The sequence below is a fragment of the Dendrobates tinctorius genome, unplaced genomic scaffold (genome assembly GCF_039654945.1).
Source record: "Dendrobates tinctorius isolate UK_male_01 unplaced genomic scaffold, ASM3965494v1 ptg000035l, whole genome shotgun sequence".
NCBI lineage: Eukaryota > Metazoa > Chordata > Amphibia > Anura > Dendrobatidae > Dendrobates > Dendrobates tinctorius.
Genome location: NW_027361703.1, coordinates 34181850 through 34202379, shown reverse-complemented (window position 1 = coordinate 34202379; position 20530 = coordinate 34181850). Strand labels below are relative to the sequence as shown.

At 42.9% G+C, this 20530-nt stretch overlaps 1 protein-coding gene across 15 annotated transcripts in view; it reads left to right on the top strand.

The window, feature by feature from the left end:
- Window positions 1-20530, top strand: part of CADPS2 (calcium dependent secretion activator 2) — a 708285-nt gene that overhangs the window by 479204 nt on the left and 208551 nt on the right. For all 15 annotated transcript variants that reach the window (XM_073573395.1, XM_073573389.1, XM_073573398.1 and 12 more), the window contains one exon: window positions 15765-15868. In XM_073573395.1, coding sequence (XP_073429496.1) covers window positions 15765-15868 — 104 coding nt within the window. The remainder of the gene's footprint in view (window positions 1-15764; window positions 15869-20530) is intronic.

Here is a 20530-nt window from a genome sequence, read left to right as displayed (position 1 = left end):
TCATGTTAAGTGGGATCTTATTGTACCTGGTTACTAAGGTGAAGGAGGAGCTAGTGGATCAATTGTTGTTGGTATCAGCACCCTATAGACAAAGGGTGTTGGGTGTGGCCCATTCACATGTCTTTGGTTACCATCTAGAGGTGGAGAAAACTCAAGAACTGGTTATGCAGAGGTTCTATTGGCCCAGATGTTACCGGAAAATCCTAAGATATTGCAAGTCCTGCCCCACCAGCCACTTAACCGCTTCCACCTCTCACTGCATTGCACACGTCCTCAATTTCAATGTGCACAAAAAGAAAACATTTTTTTACAAACAGGACATCGATTACTACAGTTACCATCAGCCTAATTTTTTTCAAAAGCAATGATTTTATGTGTGTTTTGATTGAAAGCTTGAAAACGTGTTGGATATATACTTACAAGACCTCATAGCATTACACATGTCTTTTCAGGGCATCTGGAGGTCTTACAAGCTCGGTGATATGTGGCAAATTCATTCGCTGCACATGGAATTTTTTTTTTAAATTTGAGCCTAACGAAAATGAATTTAAAAAATTTGATGATCTTTATATATGAACTTTATGAACTTAAAATTATTATAAAATAGTATTTAATACTGAACAACAGTCACCATCAATAAAATTAACAATAGACATGTCAAGTTCTGGTGCTTTGTTTGTTTTACTCTTTTGTGCTGTGACTGATTCAAATTAATTGCACAAGTTAGCCATTTAACCCCTTGCCTCCATGGCAATTTTTTTTGTAACATTAGTGTTTATCTCTCCCTTTTCAACGGCTACATATTTTTTTAGTTTTCTGTCCAAATAGCTGTCTGAAGGCTTATGTTTTGCGAGACAAGTTGTTCTTTTAAATGTCAGCATCTAAGTAAAATGTACATAGAAAAACATGAATTATTACGGTAATCTAAGTGGGATGAAATTGTGAACAAAATTCATTTCCGCCATTGTTTTTGTTTTTATGGCATTCAATGTATGGTAAAAATACAGTATATTTCTCTACATCAGTATGATTACGGCAAAGCAAAACTTGAATATATTTTTTTTCTTTATTTCACCCCTTCATCCCCATGCCTGTTTACACCTTCATTACCAGTGCAAATTGTACAATTCTGACCAGTGTCACTTTATGTGGTAATAACTCTGGAACGCTTTAATGGATCCCATTGATTCTGAAAATGTTTTTTCGTGACATATTGTTCTTCATGATAATGGTAAAATGTGTTCAATATGACCTGCATTTATTTGTAGAAAAATAGGACTTTTCACAAAATTTCAATTTTTATGCCCTTAAACCGGAGTTATGTCACATAAAATAGTTAATAATAAAACGATTCCCACATATCTATTTACATCAGCACAATTTTTGAAACATAATCTTTTTTGTTAGGAAGTTATTTTTCCTACAAAATTTACAAAACCATTTTTTTTTTTAGCAACCACATCACATTTGAAGTGATTTTGAGGGGTCTATATGACAGAAAATACCCAAAAATGACACCATTCTAAAAACTGCACCCCACAAGGTACTCAAAACCACATTGAATATGTTTATTAACCATTCAGGTGCTTCACTGGAACTGAAGCAATGTGGAAGGAAAAAATGAACATTTAACTTTTTTTCACAAATGTTTTTTAGCCCCATTTTTCTTATTTTCACAAGGGTAACTAGAGATAGTGAATCACAAATATTGTTGTGCAATTTCTCCTGATTGCGATGATACCCCATATATGGGGGAAATCTACTGTTTGGGTGCATGGCAGGACTCAGAAGGGAAGAAGCACAAGATGGTGGTGGAGCAATGGACCCGCTTAGGGCATTAGGGGAGTGTAGGGACATGCACAGGTTGGAGTTCAGGATGTGAGGGCCTTCCTCCTCCCATTCCATCTCATTGTTGGGTGTATGTTGTGTTGTCCTCTGGACTTAACCGTATTGGTTCGTGACATTGCTATGGTATATTATTATAGCCCCTAATTTAGTCCTATCAACTAATCTGTGTGTCAGATCAGCAACTTGGTGGCTGTAGGACCCATGCACTGAGGTGGTGAAAAGGAGGAGGGGGGAGAGAAAATGCATGAAAAAAAGTCCTGGCAAAACAGTGAGCACAAGTGCAGATCAGCAATTTGTGTCACTGATCTGCGTTTGCTACAGGACAAATAAGCGGAGGTGGTGTAAAAAGGGGAAATAGACAGTGTGAGGTAGCGCTGTTATTCAGTTAGGGGATCCTCGCTAGGCAGCGAACAAAACACATCCGGCACCGTGTTTTCATAAATCATAACATAGTCCATGCAGTTTATTCCTCCATCATAAACCCACAGAAGCAACATAAACGGCATATAACAGCATAGCGTCCATTATAGCTTCACTCTGGTAGCAATGTCCAGCATACACAGGCTCTTCTGCCTCATAATTATCTCACCCACGTCAGGGTTCTCTCATGGCTGTTGCTCCACGCTGCAGACATCCACTCTCTCCTCTGGGACTCTCAGACGCTGGCAGCCATTAGACACAGCCACTCCACAGGCTGTTAGCCAGGAGATACTTCTCCCAGCGGGACCTTTCACACAGGACCAACGAGGTCCCTACATTCACCCCATGTGACCTACCCTGGCCACATTATATGGTCCATAGCCACGCCCACCGGGTCACATGACTATGACCTCATCACAGGTCCTTCACACACTCGCATACATAAGTCTCCATCTCAAGGACACCCATCTTGAGATACATAACCATCCTTCAGGATTCTGCCACTCATCCTTTCTCTTAGGACATCCACACAGCGTCCCCTAGTGAACACAGTGGTTACTACATCACATACCTCCCCCCTCTGTTCAAACTTGTGGGGTTGAACACACAACATCACATCAGGCTCTCGAGACCAGGCACTCATTACACTTTGCCCCACAGGTCAAGAGAACCATCTCCATCTGTCATACGGTCTCATCTCTACGTTAGGCCTCCCCCGCCCCCAGTGGTCAGAATATCGGCCCTGATCTTTGGCCCTCCAATTACAGTTTGTCTGCGTCATCAGACACTGTCTAGTCACCACATTCTTCTCCCTGTTAGCTCCGTACCCCGACCAGCTCCCCCGGTTGGTACGGTCATCAGTCAATCGGGCCTACTGTCTGACCTGAGTCTGACTCATTCAGGGTTTCACAGGAACTACTGTCTCTCAACGTCGTACGGCCCGTTGAACTGCCACTTGCTGACATTCTTCGGCCATCTGCCCTGTCACTTGGCGGAACCCTTCAGGTCCTTACATCTTGGGATGAAGGCGGCCACCACCCGGTATTCCGCACTTTATTAATTCGCCGGCGGTCCAGCCTCAACTGCTCAATTTCTTGCAGGTACCCCACTCGATACTCCATGAGCATCCGAAAGTCTCTCAGGCTTTCCATGGAGCCAACCACCAGGATGGGAATCCTACCCTCTTCACAGGATACCTGGTCTTCATCATCAGGAGGGATCCTCACCCTCACCACACCGGAGATATTCACAAGGTCTTGCATTACCTTCCCGGATCTTCCAATGATTCTCGCAATCAGAGCTTTGGGTACCGGAACCACATCTTTCCGCAAACCCAGCCGATCCATTGCCTCCCTTGCTAACTCTAGGCATCGAGCAGCCTTCACATTACTCCGCCTGACCAGCTCTTTGGCGTGGAGACATTGTAGATACATCTCCTTCAGGACAGCTACTCGATTTGATGTATCTTCTCTGGCTGATACTATCACCAACTGCCGAGTCTCAGGTGCCCAGTGCACCTTACACGCATTGACCGACTCTTTGAAAGCCTCATGCACACCTTCCTCAGCACAGGCTTCTTGCATGTCCTCTGGTACTTCAATCACAGACTGGAAGGTCGTGGTCTTGCTCTCTTCCTGGACCGAAGGCTCTAGCTTTACCACGGACACTTCCCTCACTATCGTTGACCCGACCGGGTGACTGTCTTCTTCAGTTCTTAACTCACCAACTTCACACGATTTGATCACTTCATGACCCTTTGCCACGATGGCTACTGGCAGTTCTGTCTTATTATCACCCGCGCTCACCCGCGGTAAGTCTTCGTCCAACTTCTCCCGCAGAAGACTTTTTACTACTCCTCTGAGTTCCTCCATCACTTCCTTGAGGTTCTCGTTCACACTTTGCCAGGTGGACCGGTGACCTCTGAGCTCCAAGACTTCTTTCTCAAGCCCCTCCACCCTGTGCTCGGCTATTTGTCGCAGGACTCTTTCCTGTTCGAGATGTCCTTCCACTGTCTCCTTTATCAAGCTGTATCTCACGATCCTGTTCTCTTTTGGCCAGCACATGTCTCACCACTACCTCTTTAATTATATTGTCAAAGGGTACCACTGGGTCAGTCCCGTCAGTCGAGTGAACCGTCCCGTTACCGTTTAACCGTGTTTTTACCCCAGTCGTCTCATCTCCCAGCCCACCATCCGTCATATCACGAGATGTCAGGTCCATAAGTTGGGCAGATGTACTTCTTCCGGTCAGTTCTACCTCTGACCCGTCCACATCAGGAGCCGTCACTGTCTCAGTGTCTGCTGGCCCCACACTCGAAACGTCTCCATCGTACGACCAAATGTCATCAAACAAAACAAAGTCCCGGCCCCTCTCCAAGGCATAGACTAAGTCACGTGCTACCCCAACCCCCTTGGCACTCACCACCTTTGGTCCCCTCAAACATTACTCTGCTGCATAGTTCACCGTGACCCCATGTTTACAGCGAATCGTGACGTTTTTCTCGGTCAGAGAGAAAATGAGAGGAGTTCCTGTCACAGTCACCTGACTCTGAGTCCAGCCGACCATTGGCTCCTTCCCGGTGTAGCATCACAGTACACACCTGTGGCCCGTCGTCATCTGGAAAATCAATGCTGCACTCCTCAAAACTCATACAGACACACTGCGGTTCCCCAGACATACCCACTGAGGCAACCAGTGCTGCCATTTCCTGAACCACCCCAATTTGGGTCACCGCCCCCTTCTGGGACTCCACTTCTTTTTGGGTTACCACCCCGATTTGGGCTACCGCCCCCTTTCGGGACTCCACCCCTTTTGGGCTACCACCCCGATTTGGGCCACAGCCGCCTTTCGGGATGTCCCCATGTCCATTATACCGGTCTTCTCAGACCACAGATCACACCACACTGTTTATGTCTTTTAACGATACCACACAAGTCCTTGCTGGCACCACCACAGCTCCTGCTGTCACTGATCACCGACACCACGCCAGTTCCTTCTGGTGCTGCCACAGCTCCTGCTGCGCCGTCTTCGTGGACCCGCTGATCCACCAGAAGCCGCTTGTCCCCTTCGTAACCCCGCCGAGTTACCGGAAGCCGCTTGTCACCTTCTTGACTCCCACTGAGCCACCGCAGGCTGAGTTGAGAAAAGAAGAAAAAAAAAATCACAAAAAAAATCCTGTGTCCTTTCTGTGTGCTATTCAGGACGTACCGTCTCCGCCTGAGACTGTCCAACACACAGGGCGCACCGGGTGCTATTCAGGGAGCGGCCCTCCTCCCAGGGTTTCCCAACACACCGGCCTCACCAGGTCCAGGGGCTTAGTGGGTGCTCTTCAGGACATCTGTCTCTGCCTGAGACTGCCCAACACTCACGCCTCACCAGGTCCAAGGTCATACCATGTGCTCCAGGGATCCGATTCTTCTCCCAGAACATCCCAACACTGACCCTGCAGGTACACAGTCTCTCCCACTGACCCAGGTCAGTACCACACGAACACCAGTCCGTTACCTGTGCCAGCCATACAGGTTCTCGGATACCTCTTCTCCACAGAGGCACCCTATAGCAATCACCAGTCTCTTTCTCACTGACCCCGGTCAGTACAACATGGTTTTCACGACCGTCACCTGCTGGCCGCGCAGGTTCTCGGACCCCTCTACTGCAGAGGTGTCCTATAAGTCTTTTCCACTGACTCCAGTCAGCATATCACACGGCTTTCCATACCGTCAGCCCTCCTGGCTCAGCGTTGCCCTTAGCAACCGACTTTGCAGTCCTTTTCTGTTGCCCCTAGCAACAAGGCTACAATATTGCCCGCATTCTCCAACAAATGTGAGGTAGCGCTGTTATTCAGATAGAGGATCCTCGCTAAGCAGCGAACAAAACACATCCGGCACCGTGTTTTCATAAATCATAACATAGTCCATGCGGTTTATTCCTCCATCATAAACCCACAGAAGCAGCATAAACGGCATATAACAGCATCGTTTCTATTGTAGCTTCACTCTGGTAGCAATGTCCAGCATACACAGGCTCTTCAGCCTCATAATTATATCACCCACGTCAGGGTTCTCTCATGGCTGTTGCTTCACACTGCAGACATCCACTCTCTCCTCTGGGACTCTCAGGCGCTGGCAGTCATTACACACAGCCACTCCACAGGCTGTTAGCCAAGAGATGCTTCTCCCAGCGGGACCTTTCACACAGGACCAACCAGGCCCCTGCATTCACCCCCATGTGATCTACCCTGGCCACATTATATGGTCCATAGCCACGCGCACTGGGTCACATGACTATGACCTCATCACAGGTCCTTCACACACTCACATAAGTCTCCATCTCAAGGCCACCCAACTTGAGATACATAACCATCCTTCAGGATTCTGCCACTCATCCTTTCTCTTAGGACATCCACACAGCGCCCCCTAGTGGACACAGTGGTTACTACACCACAACAGGGAAAACGGCAAGTACGGATGTTGATCAGTAATTTACATGACTGATCAGTGCTCGGCTGCTACAGGACACCTGAACAAGAAAAAACTGCTAAGAATCGAGCGACTGAATACTGATCAGTGCTGGGCAGAAGACCGGAGGGTGGGGAGAGGTGAATTGGGATCAGAAACTTCTTTCAGAAATTGCAGGAACACAAGCAGCAGTGATAGCACAGTCCTTAAAAAGTCTGTGGCACCATAAGGCCCAGCACAGCACTACAGATCAGAACTATCACTGCTCTGCACATGTCCGAAGCTAGGATGAGGAAGTTTAGGGCAGTCAGAGCAAGGTCAGTTTGCATCTGTGCACTCTGATTGGTGCGATCCGCGTTTATCATCTGATTGCACCAATCAGAGCTGGCCCTGGTGAATCTGGCATTGCAAGACTCCAGCCTATGATTGGTGCTGTTACAGTACCGATCATAGGCTGGACATCAGTGTTTCAGGAAATTTTATTGCCTGAAACACTGCAAATGCTGTAGTTGACTGTTCAGAATTGAACAGCCAATCACTTCTATTGTAGTTGAAGAGGGGCAGCGCCACCCCCCTCGACAACGAATCTCGTTGCCCTGCTGTGACAATCAACAGGCACCTTAAAGGGAACCGGTCAAGAGAAATATCGTTGTTAACCTGCAGATATGTAAGTTGACAGCATTATTAAGCTGTCCAGTCCCTGTACACAGCCAAATGCAGCAGGGAGAAAATTATCTTCATCACCACTCTGAGAATACCGAGCAGCTGTTGTAATCATAGCCCTGATTGACACTGCTTCTACATTGGGGCTCAGCTCTTACTCAGTGCCAGGGGCGCGGTTACAGTGGCCGCTCTGTATACTCAGAATGATGACTGAACCGCCGTCCCCACCCATATGACTGAAAGCCGGATGCTGGTGGGGAAAATAAAGATCATTTTCTCCCGTTGTATTCGGCTGCTTGTAGCATAATAAAATTGTTAACTTGCACAATAACCGTATATCTACAGGTTAAGGCTGGTTTCACATTCGCGCTTTTTAAGCGCACGCACGGCCGGGGGTAGCTCCGCCCCCGAGCCGGCTCTCTGCCCGGCGTGCCCGCCCCTTCCTTGTAGCGCCGCCTCCTAGCGCACAGCGGCGCCTGCGATCGGCGCACCCTATCTTTAGCATAGGGTGCGCAGATCGTGCGCAGGCCGTGCGCTAGTTGCGCTTTGACCTGCGCTGCGCACTTTTGACGGTGCGCCGTGCGCGCCAAAATCCGAAAGGTTTGATTTTGGCGCGCACGGCGCACCGTCAAAAGTGCGCAGTGCAGGTCAAAGCGCAACTAGCGCACGGCCTGCGCACGATCTGCGCACCCTATGCTAAAGATAGGGTGCGCCGATCGCAGGCGCCGCTGTGCGCTAGGAGGCGGCGCTACAAGGAAGGGGCGGGCACGCCGGGCAGAGAGCCGGCTCGGGGGCGGAGCTACCTTCGGCCGTGCGTGCGCTTAAAAAGCGCGAATGTGAAACCAGCCTAACTGCATTATTAGTTGTGACAGGGTCCTTTTAATGCAATCACTGTGACTGCGATTGTGGCGCTTCATTAAGACTATGTATACATACGTCCAAGGTCAGTAAGTACTCACTAACCTGGACGTATGGATAATGTCATAGGTCGTAAAAGGGTTAAGTGGTGAAATTTTTTTAGAAGTTTGTAAAAAAAAATTGGTTTGTGTTCCTGTGTTCCAAATCCTTTTAACCTCTCAATGACCGCCAATACGCATTAAAACAGTAGTCGTTATGGGTACTTATTCCCTCATTGCAATGGGGAATAAGGGAATAGCACCGCCTGGTGGCAAAGATTCCAATGGGCTTCAGCTGTACATGACAGCTGACACCCTGCAGTACCTGATCCCACCAATTTTGTGACTTGTCGGGGCCGATTAACCCCTTAAATACCGCTGTCAATTCAGACAGCGGTATTTAAGTTGCTCAAGGACATAAAACCCCCTTAGTAACCATTGGACCCCCCCCCCGATGAAAATCGCGATTCCCTATTGTTACCATGGTACCCCAATTCTCAGTCTCACAGGCACAGTCAGTGAGAAACTGAAAGTCTCATGCACTTCTGTACAGTGATCAAAATAAAAATTTTTACATGTCCCCACAGTGGGACTGAGTAAAAAGAAAATGAAAAAAGTTAAATAAAATGTCAAAAGTAAAAAAAAAAAAAACACAAGAAAAGCACACAGAAATCAGTAAAATCTGTTTCGCCACTCAAAATGCAGTGTTTGTGATAAAACAAAATTAAACAAAAAACATGCACATAATTGATATTGCCGCTTTCAAAACAATCTACTTTATAAAACTGGCACATCATTTATTCTGTTTGGCGACCGATGTGAAAAATATAATAAAAAGCACACCAAAAATGTTGTTTCGCATCATATTGACTTACAAAGAAGGACCGTATTTTTCGGATTATAAGATGCACTTTTATAACCCCCAAAATTAGGCGGAGAATGTGGGTGTGTTTTATAAACCGAACACTGTTCTTACCGAAGGGTCAGTGCTGCAGACACCGACCTGGGGGTGTTGCGGCGTCAAGCGTTGGTCGAGCAGTGGTGGTACGGCAGCGAGCGGTGGTGGTACAGCGGCAAACGATAGCCCTGCGGCATATGGCAGCCATTCTTCTTCTGGGGTCCAGCTTCTCACTCGGCGTAGACGCAGATGGAGGAAAGCCAAGATCTCCATCCGCGTCTGCCTCTACGCAATGTCTCCAGGAAAATGCTACAGAATGAAGAGAAAAAGATCATGAACAACAACAAATGACTATATTAAGTACTAAAAATGAGTAACTGAACAGGACACAGCACAACTAAAAACATTTAAAAACCACAAAAAGTACATGTACTGGTTATGCCTTCATGTGGAGGCAATGACAACCCACAAAAAACTCTCTCGAAGCATAACAGTAAATCCAATGTGGCTCAAAGACAAAAATTATAGGTAACAACAATATGTTGGTACAGATGCAACATAATCAAATTGTTGTATTAGAGACCATACTTATTCACAGTACCATATAAGCAAGGAAGCAATAATTGAAAATGGCACATAGATTAAGCCAGATGACTAGCAATGTACTGCAATAAAGTGCAAACTTGTGCTTAAAGTAGCATGGCTAACACAGCATCTAAGATGGATTTGCATGAAGTTACCGTGCTATTTCTTAGAATAAGAAAGGAAAAGGAGCTCAATTGCTCAGACTAAAAGATGTGTGAATCCTCAAGTCCTAAACAGAGCTATGGAAGCTGAGAGGGAAGAGAATGTGGGATGAATACCTACGCATATCGCCACACTAAATGTGGCTTCCTCAGGGAAAATAGCATGCTGAGTGCCATGATTGCAGAGTATATATACACACAATAAGTCAAATAGTCACCTGGAAGGAAGCCGGCCAGTAGAGAAGCAAGGGAAAGCACATGGTGGCTGCCATCTTGTTAGTGTCTGTCTATAGTTGGTCGTCAATAAAGTCGGTTGTGGGTCAAACTGCGCATGCGCCAAATGTGTTCCGACGCGCATGTGCAGTAGCGCAACAGAGTTAGTGCCTTCAAAGCGCATGCCCAAAAAAAATGGAAAAATGGATGCGGCACAGATGGAGATCTCGGCACCAAGATCTTGAGAGATGAGATCTCAGCGCCAAGATCTCCATCTGCACTTGCGCCACCCCGGCAGCCATTTTCCAAGAGTCCACCATATAGTAAACAGTGTGAGGGCTCTGGGCTTTTACAAAATATCGACTAAGCCCCTGCACCACCGAACACCCCCAGCTCCGCTGTTACCTCCTCCAGCTACGATCCTGGGACCCTGCTTCACTGTGGCCTGCACCACCGAACACCCCTTTCTCCCAGTCTGGGGTCCGCAGCATCGCTCCACCCCTGCCTTCGCCAGCAGCAACCCTGAGGCCCCACATCACCACAGCCACCACCCCCGGTAAGCAATAAGATGCCTGGATTGTAAGAAGCACCACCATTTTATTTAAAAAGTGTTTTTTTTCTTATTTTTCTTATTTTTTTTATAAACGATAAGGCTGAACCATCCAGCAAAAACAAGCCCTAATGTGTCTCATTCGACAAAAAAATAAAAAAAAGTTATAGCTCTCAGAATATGACTATGCAAAAACAAATTAATTTTTTGTAAAATATTGTTTTTAGTCTGTAAAAAGAGCAAATCGTAAAAAAAAAAAATATAAATCTGGTATCGCTGTAACCGTACAAATCAATCTGATCACTTTTTCCTATTGGTGAATGGCCCAAAAAAAAAGCATAGTAACATGGTTAGCAAAGCCGAAAAAAGACATTTGTCCATCCAGTTCAGCGTATTTTCTGTCAGAATAAATCCCCAGATCTACGTCCTTCTAAATAACTTAATTACTGTAAGATACAATATTGTTACACTCCAGGAAGACATCCAGGCCTCTCTTGAACCCCTCAAGTGAGTTCGCCATCACCACCTCCTCAGGCAAGGAATTCCAGAATCTCACTGCCCTAACAGTAAAGAATCCTCTTCTATGTTGATGGAAAAACCTTCTCTCCTCCAGAGGCAGAGAATGCTCCCTTGTGACCATCACATTCCTTGGTATAAACAGATCTTCTGAGAGATATTTGTATTGTCTTCTTATATACTTATACATGGTTATTAGATCGCCTCTCAGTTGCAAAAACAGAATTGCTGTTCTTTGTTCATCCTGTGTCTGAAAAATCCGAATACTAAACGATCAAAAAATACAATGTACCCCAAAATATTACTAAAAATAATCTGCAACTCGTCCTGCAAAAGATAAGCCCTCATACAGCGCTATTCGCCAAAAATTTAAAAAGTTACAGCTCTCAGAATATGGCGACAAAATTTTTTTTTTTTTTTTCGAAAAGTGTGATAGCAGCAAAACCTAAAAAAACTATATAAATCTGGTATTGCGGTAATGGCACTGACCCAAAGAATAAATCCGCCTCATCACTTCTACCGCACAGTGAACCGAGCAAAAATAAGAATAAGAACTATTCTTATACTGCTGTTTATTTATCCATTTTACCTCTTAAAAATCGGACTACATTCATCCTGCACTCTCTGCTGAGTTCTTACATCGGGTTTTCAATGTAAATTCCCCAAAACTGAGATTCAGTCAAAACCCCCTATGGAACCACTCACTTATGAGATAGATGGAGCCACTTTAGACTGGTCACTGTTGCAGCGGTGTCCCATCATTTTAGGCGTCTTTTTAGAGCACAAGTGTGGGCGACCACAGATCTGTGCACGTCTAAAAAGATGGATACCATGGGAGAAGATGCCAAATGGAGTATGAAGTGTCTCCATTTGCCTCATGGTGGGTGGTTCCATTGAGGGTTTCATCTGAATTGCATTTTTGTGGGGTATACATGGAAACCATAACATAAGTGCTCAGTGTAGAAAATAATATGATCTCAGCCTTATTCTGTAAGCGATCAAAAATTATGTACCTCAAAATGTTACCAACAGAATCCCTAATTTATCACACACAAAGGCAGCCCCCACTCAGGTCCGTCATCTCTCACTGGAACTATAGGGGGTTCCCATGTTACTGGTAGAAAAACGACTCAGGAAAAGCGACATGGCTCCCACCCCCTCAAATAAAATCCAGTGAATTTTGCTCTCCCAAATCCAAATGCTCCCCTCCTTCTGAGCCCCATTGTGCATAAACCGCAGTAAGCGTCCACATATTTGGCATTATTGTAATTGAGAGAAGGCAATGTATGGGGGAGCTACAATATATGGGGCAAATACACTGTATTAGAGTTGAACGACTTTGGTCGGATCGGGTTTCATGAAACAAAATTTGTTTCAGATGAAACTGGGTCCGACTAGGGCAAAAAAAAGTCGGAGTTTTGTCCGAAACCCGACCCCAATGCAAGTCAATGGGAAATAAAAGTCGGCATTGAGCTGATGACATTCATCCACTCAATGCCGACTTTTATTCCCCATTGACTTGCATTGGGGTCGGGTTTCAGACGAAACTCCGACTTTTTTTTCCCTAGTCGGACCAGTTTCATCTGAAACAAATTTTGTTTCATGAAACCCGATCCGACCAAAGTCGCTCAACTCTAGACTGTATGGGAGCACAATGTATTGGCACTAAACTGGCATATTTGCAATTCTCCAGATAAAAGCTTGGTATGGATTTTACAAAATAGTCACTGCAGCCATAGACAAGTTCATTGAGTGGTGCAGTTTCTACAGTGAGATCACTTTTGTTTTTTTTTGTCCTGTTCTGTCATCTTCGAGACTCCGCAAATGTCACCCAACAACTATTCTAGGAAAATCTGTGCTCCAAAAGCCAAATGGCACTCCTTCCTTCTTAGACCTGACATGTGGCCAAACAGTAATTTCTAATAACATAGAATCCTAGAAAGTTAGAGTTGGAAGGGACCTCGAGGGTCATCTTGTCCCATCTCCTTCTCAATGCAGCACAGGATTCACATCTCAGCTAGATGTCTGTCCAGTCTCTGTTTTAAAGTTCAAGTACAAATCACCCCCCTTTGCCTCATTTAAGATCAAGCAATAAAAAAATCAAAAATACACATATTTGGTGTCTTTGTGTTCAGAAACTCCCAATCTATCAAGATATAAAAATAATTAATCTGATCAGTAAACGGCATCACAAGAAAAAAAATTAAAACGCAAGAATTAAATTTTTTTTGGTCGCCGCAACATTGCAATAACAGGAGATCAATAGATCATAACTACACCAAAATGGTATCGATTAAAATATCAGCTTGGCTTGCCAAAAATAAGCCCTCACCCAATGCCAGGTCTTAGAAAATGGAGACGCTATAGATTTCTGAAAATGGCTCCATTTTTTTTTAAAACACTGTGTATTTTGTTTCCCCCACTTAAATAAAAAAGAACCTATACATGTTTGGTATCTGCAAACTCATAATGACCTGGAGAATCATAATGGCAGGTCAGTTTCAGCAATTAGTGAAAACGGTAAAAGAAGAAAGAGAAAACTTTTTTGCAATTTCACCACATTTGGAATTTTTTTCCTGATTTCCAGTTAATTATGTGGTAAAATCAGTTTAGTTCAAAAGTACAAACTCGTACCGTAAAAAACAAGCCCTCACACGGCCATATTGACGGAAAAATAAAAAGTTGTTATGTTTCTGGGAAGACGGGGAGCAAAAACAAACAAAAACGGAAAATGGTCCAGGGGTGACGAGGTTAACCCCTTAATGACCACAAATACATCTTTTTATTCATAGAATAGCACCCTCCAGTGGGTGACAATCCAGCAGCTATCAGCTGTACACTATAGCTGACAGCTTGCTGCATCAGCAACGATCATTGCTGGCACCAACCATGCCTGTTTAACCCCATTGATGCTGCTGACAATAGTGACTACAGCATCTAAATGGTTAACAGAGTGCGGGTATTCTCTCTTTAACCCCATTGGCACCCTGAAATTATGATTATGTGGTCCTGATGTTTGCTGTGACAATTCACAGTCAAATTATGACCTTAAAATTTGACAAATATAGTGACCTGTTCAGAAGTGAGCAAAATTTAGGTGGCAAAATAATTTTTTCATTCCTGTCATGCCACTTTGCATTAATTCCTGAAAACCACCTGAAGGGTTAATAAACTACCTGACAGCAATTTTGAATATGTTGACTGATGCTGTTTTTAAATGGTATTAGTTTTGTGGTTTTCCAATAAATCACTTCAAAACTTAATAGGTCCCTAAAAATAAATTTTGTAAATTTCCTTGAAAAAATGAAAAATTACTTCTACATTTTTAAACGTTCTAAAACACTAAGGCCTCTTTCACACTTCAGTCTTTTGACCAAGGTTGCAAACCGTCAAAGTGTTAAAAAACGGATCCATTTCTGCTGTAACAAATGGATGCTCCGGATCTGTTTTGTGGATGGATCCACCAGTGTATGAAATTTAAAGGAACAGAACTCTGGAGAGAGAGAGTTTTTTTGGTCTGTTCCAGAACGGCATTTAGGGTTAAATTGCTTGCATGGTAAGATCTTCCGGGCATGCTCAGCTTAAAAAATCAGGTCTGCCGCTGAAAAAAAATGTTCCTCTGTCCGTCCACTTCAGACGGCGAATGCTGAAATTCCAATGGATCCGTTCAAAAATGGATGCAACGGACGACTATCCGTCACAATCCGCCGCTCATGTAAGTCTATGGGAAAAAAACGGATTCCACAAAAAAAAATGGCGGATCCGTTTTTTCTAAAATCAGCGGATTTCAATTGACGTCAAACAACTGAAGTGTAAAAGAGGCCTAACAAAATAAGTCATTTTACAAATGGTGCTGATGTAAGGCAGACATGAGGGAAATGTTATTTATTAATGTGTTTCTATGGTATGACTATCTGGATTAGGCCAGGGTCACACTTGCGAGAAACTTGCACGAGTCTCGCATCTCAATACCCGAACTGCCGCCGGCACTCAGGACCGGAGCGCTCAGCTGCATAGAAATACATGCAGCCGCACACTCCCATTCTGAGTGGCAGCGGCAGTGCCGGGTATTGAGATGCGAGACTCGTGCTAGTCTCTCGCATTCAAAGTTTGAAAATTGCAAGTGTTTAGAAATGTCTGTATCAACTCCTGAAGAAGTCCTTGAGACTTTGAAACACGTTGAGAAACAAAGTAAACCATCACTTTAATCTTTACTGTTGGATCGTGATTTCTACAGCAGCTGGGTTTTTCACCACAAATCTGTCTAGTTTGAATAGAAATGTTTAGAATTTTCTGACAAATTCCTGATATTTTTATGAGCACAAAACATATCAAACTAAATTTACCATTAACATAAAATACAATGTATCACAAAAAAACAGTCTCAAAATCACTGGGATATGTTGAAACATTCCAGAGTTATTGTCACATAAAGTGACGCTGGTCAGATTTTAAAAATGTGGCCTCGTCACTAAGGGGTTAATGGAAGCAATAATATATTTAATACCAGTATACGTAATACCAGATTGTTAGTAAAGCTGTTCTTTCAATTTGCAGAGACTATGAGTCAAGAAGATCCTTCAAAGAAATTAGGTGATGTGCTTCATCTGGCCGAGCTGTGCATTGAGGTACTGCAACAAAATGAGGAGCATCACTCAGAGGTAGGGTAATCTTTCTATTCATTTTTATTTATGCTCATCTAAAAGAATGGTGATACGCTACAATATTTGCATGTTCTGTAAAATATTTTATGAGTAAATTGTTCCAATCGCTAGTAAATTGAAGACTTTAAAACATCTGGCTCAACTTGTGTTGCAAAAAAAAAATGTTTTTCTTTCTTTTTTTTTTTTACCTTGCACCTGCCATGTGTGAATATGTTCTTGAAATTGTATTTGATATTACAGAAACATCTGTCTGTAAAATCTGAAAAAAAATCCCAAGGGTATATGTTCTCCTCAAGAAAAAAAATCACTGCTAACATGTTTTAGTGTGTGAAGAATAATTTATGAAATTTTACATCAACTTATTAATGTTGAACAATATAGACCAACTGAACTGATTTAACTTTTACTAGAATTTGCTGTTTAAAGTGAGTTGTCCTAACTTGGAAAATGACTGGGGAGGCCGCATGGCTGACCAGTGATAATCCGATGCCCTCGTGGTAATCTTATAGTAGGTATTTCTAATATAATAATTCTTTTTAGTCCTCCTAATGTGTAATGTCTTTCTCTTACTTTGCAACACGTTTATGGATATATGTAGGGGAAAGAGGTAAGTGTATGTAGTAATTCACTGTTCGTTTTCATTTTAAAAACTTAATTACGGGAGAGTTTTACTTTTCTTTGTTTTTGGAGCAATCAATATAAAACCCCCAATTACAAAAAAGTTGAAATTCCTTGTAAAATGTAAATAAAAGAAGAATGCAATTATTTGGAAATCTCTTATTTTCCCACTAACTAGACATTTACAGATTGTTGTAAAAAGAAGAGTGCGTGCTACATAATGGTAGACATGGCACAGTGGAAATTCAAAGAATTGTTCCAGCTCACTTCGGTATAGAAACTTCTTTATTGCGTGAAAATTAAAACATGACAAAGCTCTTAGGACATCACACAGCACTGGAGGGCAGGCTACGCATTTCGACCACCAACGTGGCCTTTATCAAAGCATGGCACTGTACCAATTTTTTTTTCTTATAGATGTGTTGCTGCCATCAATTTCTTAATTAGTTAAGTTTTTCAAATGAAAAATGTCCAATTTTCACCTTCTGATCTGTGATCTATGTTCTGTTGTGAATAAAATATGGCGATAAGAGATTTCCAGACCATTGCATTTTCTTAACACGTCCCAAGTTTTGGGAGTTGGGGTGGTGGTTGTGCAGTAATACAATTAGAAATAGTTTTTAATTTGTTTTAGCATCTCCTTTCCAATCATTTTGATAACCACCTGAATATTACTGTTTTTTTAGTGTTGTTCACAATATTTCACTTGTTAGGGTAGATCTGATATAAAATATTTAATGTACTTCAATTGAGTAAATTGAGGACTTTAACCCCTTTACTCCCAAGGGTGGTTTGCACGTTAATGACCGGGCCAATTTTTGCAATTCTGACCACTGTCCCTTTATGAGGTAATAACTCTGGAACACTTCCATGGATCCTGGTGATTCTGACATTGATGTTCTCGTGACATATTGTATTTTGTGATAGTGGTAAAATTTCTTTGATATAACTTGCGTTTATTTGTGAAAAAAACAGAAATTTGTCTATATGATAGAAAATACCCAAAAGTGACACCATTCTAAAAACTGCACCCCTCAAGGTGCTCAAAACCACATTCAATAAGTTTATTAACCCCTCAGGTGCTTCACAGGAATTTTTGGAATGTTAAAAAAAAAATGAACATTTAACTTTTTTTCACCAAAAAATTACTTCAGGCACAATTTTTTTATTTTACCAAGGGTAACAAGAGAAATTGGACCACAAAAGTTATTGTGCAGTTTGTCCTGAGTACGCTGATACCTGATATGTGGAGAGGGGGACCACTGTTTTGGCGCATGGCAGAGCTCGGAAGGGAAGGAGCGCCGTTTGACTTTTTTAATGCAAAATTGGCTAGAATTGAGATTGAACGCCATGTCACGTTTGGAGAGCCCCTGATGTGCCTAAACAGTGAAAACCCCCCACAAATGGCACCATTTTGGAAACTAGACCCCCCCAAGAAACTTATCTAGATGTGTGGTGAGCAGTTTGAACCCCCAAGTGCTTCACAGAAGTTTATAATGCCCGGGCGTGGAAATAAAAAGATCATATTTTTCCACAAACATGATCTTTTAGTCCCCAATTTTTTTATTTTCCCAAGGGTGACAGGAGAACTTGGACCCCAAAAGTTGTTGCCCAATTTGTCCTGAGTACGCTGATACCCCCATATGTGGGAGTAAACTACTGTATGGGCACACGTCGGGGCTCGGAAGGGAAGTAGTGACGTTTTGGAATGCAAACTTTGATGGAATAGTCTGCGGGTGTCATGTCGCGTTTGGAGAGCCCATGATATGCCTAATCAGTAGAAACCCCCCACAAGTGACCCCATTTTGGAAAAAAGACGCCTCAAGGAACTTATCTAAATGTGTGATTACCACTTTGAACCCCCGAGTGCTTCACAGAAGTTTATAATGTAGAGCCATAAAAATAAAAAAATCGTATTTTTTTCCACAAAAATGATCTTTTTGCCCCCAATTATTTATTTTCTCAAGGGTAACAGGAGAAATTAGACCCCAAAAGTTGTTGTGCAATTTGTCCTGAGTAGGCTGATACCCCATATGTCGGGGTAAACCACTGTTTGGGCGCATGGCAGAGCTTGGAAGAGAAGGAGCACCGTTTGACTTTTTCAATGCAGAATTGAAATCAGACACCATGTTGCATTTGGAGAGCCCCCCAATTCTATCTCCAACCCTAACCCCAACACATCCCTAACCCTAATCCCAACCCTAGCCCCAACCCTAATGGGAAAATGGAAATAAATACATTTTTTTTTAATTTATTATTTTTCCCTAACTAAGGGGGTGAAAAAGGGGAATTTGATTTACTATTTATAGCGGGTTTTTATGTTTGGTAGCTGTCACATGCTAAAAGATGCTTTTTATTGCAAAAAATGGGTTTTGCATTACCACATTTTGAGAGCTATAATGTTTCCATATTTTGGCCCACAGAGTCATGTCAGGTATTATTTTTTGCTGGACGAGTTGACATTTTTATTTGTACCATTTTCGGCCACATGACATTTTTTGATCGCTTTTTATTCAGATTTTTGGGAGGCAGAATGTACAAAAGAACAGCAATTCATGAATTTCTTTTTTGGGGGCGTGTTTACACCGTTCCACGTGTGGTAAAATTGATAAAGCGGTTTTATCCTTTGGGTCAGTATGATGACAGCGATACCTCATTTATATTTTTTTATGTTTTGGTGCTTTTATACAATAAAAACAATTTTATCTAATAAATAATTATTTTTGCATCACTTTATTCTGCGAGCTATAACTTTTTTATTTTTTTGCTGATGACGCTGTATTGTGGCTCGTTTTTTGGGGGACAAGATGACATTTTCATCTGTACCATGTTTATTTATATCCATCTTTTTGGTTGCGTGTTATTGGACTTTTTATTCAGCGGTATGATGATGAAGCATTGTTTTTTGCCTTGTTTTTTTTTAAGGGGTGCACTAAAGGGGTTAACTAGTGGGACAGTTTTATAGGGTGTGTAGTTATGGACGCGGCGATACTAAATATGTGTACTTTTATTTTTTTTTTACAAAAAAAAAAAGAATTAGGGAATTTTTTTTCTTTATTTACGAATTTTTTTAAAAATTATTTTTACGCATGATTTTTTTTTTTACTTTATTATATTGTCCCAGTGTGGGACATCACTATATAAAGTCAGATTGCTGATCTAACACTTTGCAGAGCACTGTGTCAGATCAACGATCTGACAGGCACTGCAGGCGGCTTCTCAGCATCTGCTCTCAGCAGGCACTAAGAAGCCACCTCCCTGCAGGACCCCAAAGGCCCCCATGGCCATCTTGGATCCGGAGGCCCTCGGAACAACGCGAGCACATCGCGTTGTTCCGGAGGTCTCAGGGAAGTACGCAGAGAGCCCGATCCCTGCGCTATTATTCCCTATGCCCCAGGAAAACTGCAATCATGTTTGATCGCAGTGTGCCTGGGGGTTAATGTGTCGGGAGTGGTCAGTGACCACTCCTGGCACATAGTGCCGGGTGTCAGCTGTGATTATCAGCTGACACCTGGCCGCGATCAGCTGCACTCCCCCGCCGTATGACGTACTATACTGTCCATGGGCATTAAGGCCCAGGGCACATTGACGGTATATTACGTTATATATCAGGTAGGGGTTAAAACAGCTAGCACAACGTGTGTTGCAAGAATGTTTTTTTTTTTTTTAAATTGTCTTTCGGTAAATTAAATTTATAGGGGTTGGACATATTTTGGAACTTTTCTTTTTACCTAAATGCATGTATTTTGGGCAAAAAATTTTTTTTGCAATTGAGTTGCACCATTTTGCTTTCACAGGCTTTGTGTTTCCACACACATTCTACTTTAATGTAGACTGGGCCATAAATCAGCTGAGAGAAGCTCAGAAAAAGACAAAGAAAACAGAGATCTCAAATTTCTTGATCGACTGTCAGAACGAGCTCACTGACGAATTCTTAGGTAAAGAGGTCATCCACCTTCTCTTGTTAATGTAGCTTTCCTCACATGCTGAAATGCACTTCTGTCCAAATATTTGACTGCTGATGGATGTAAAGCACCTCGT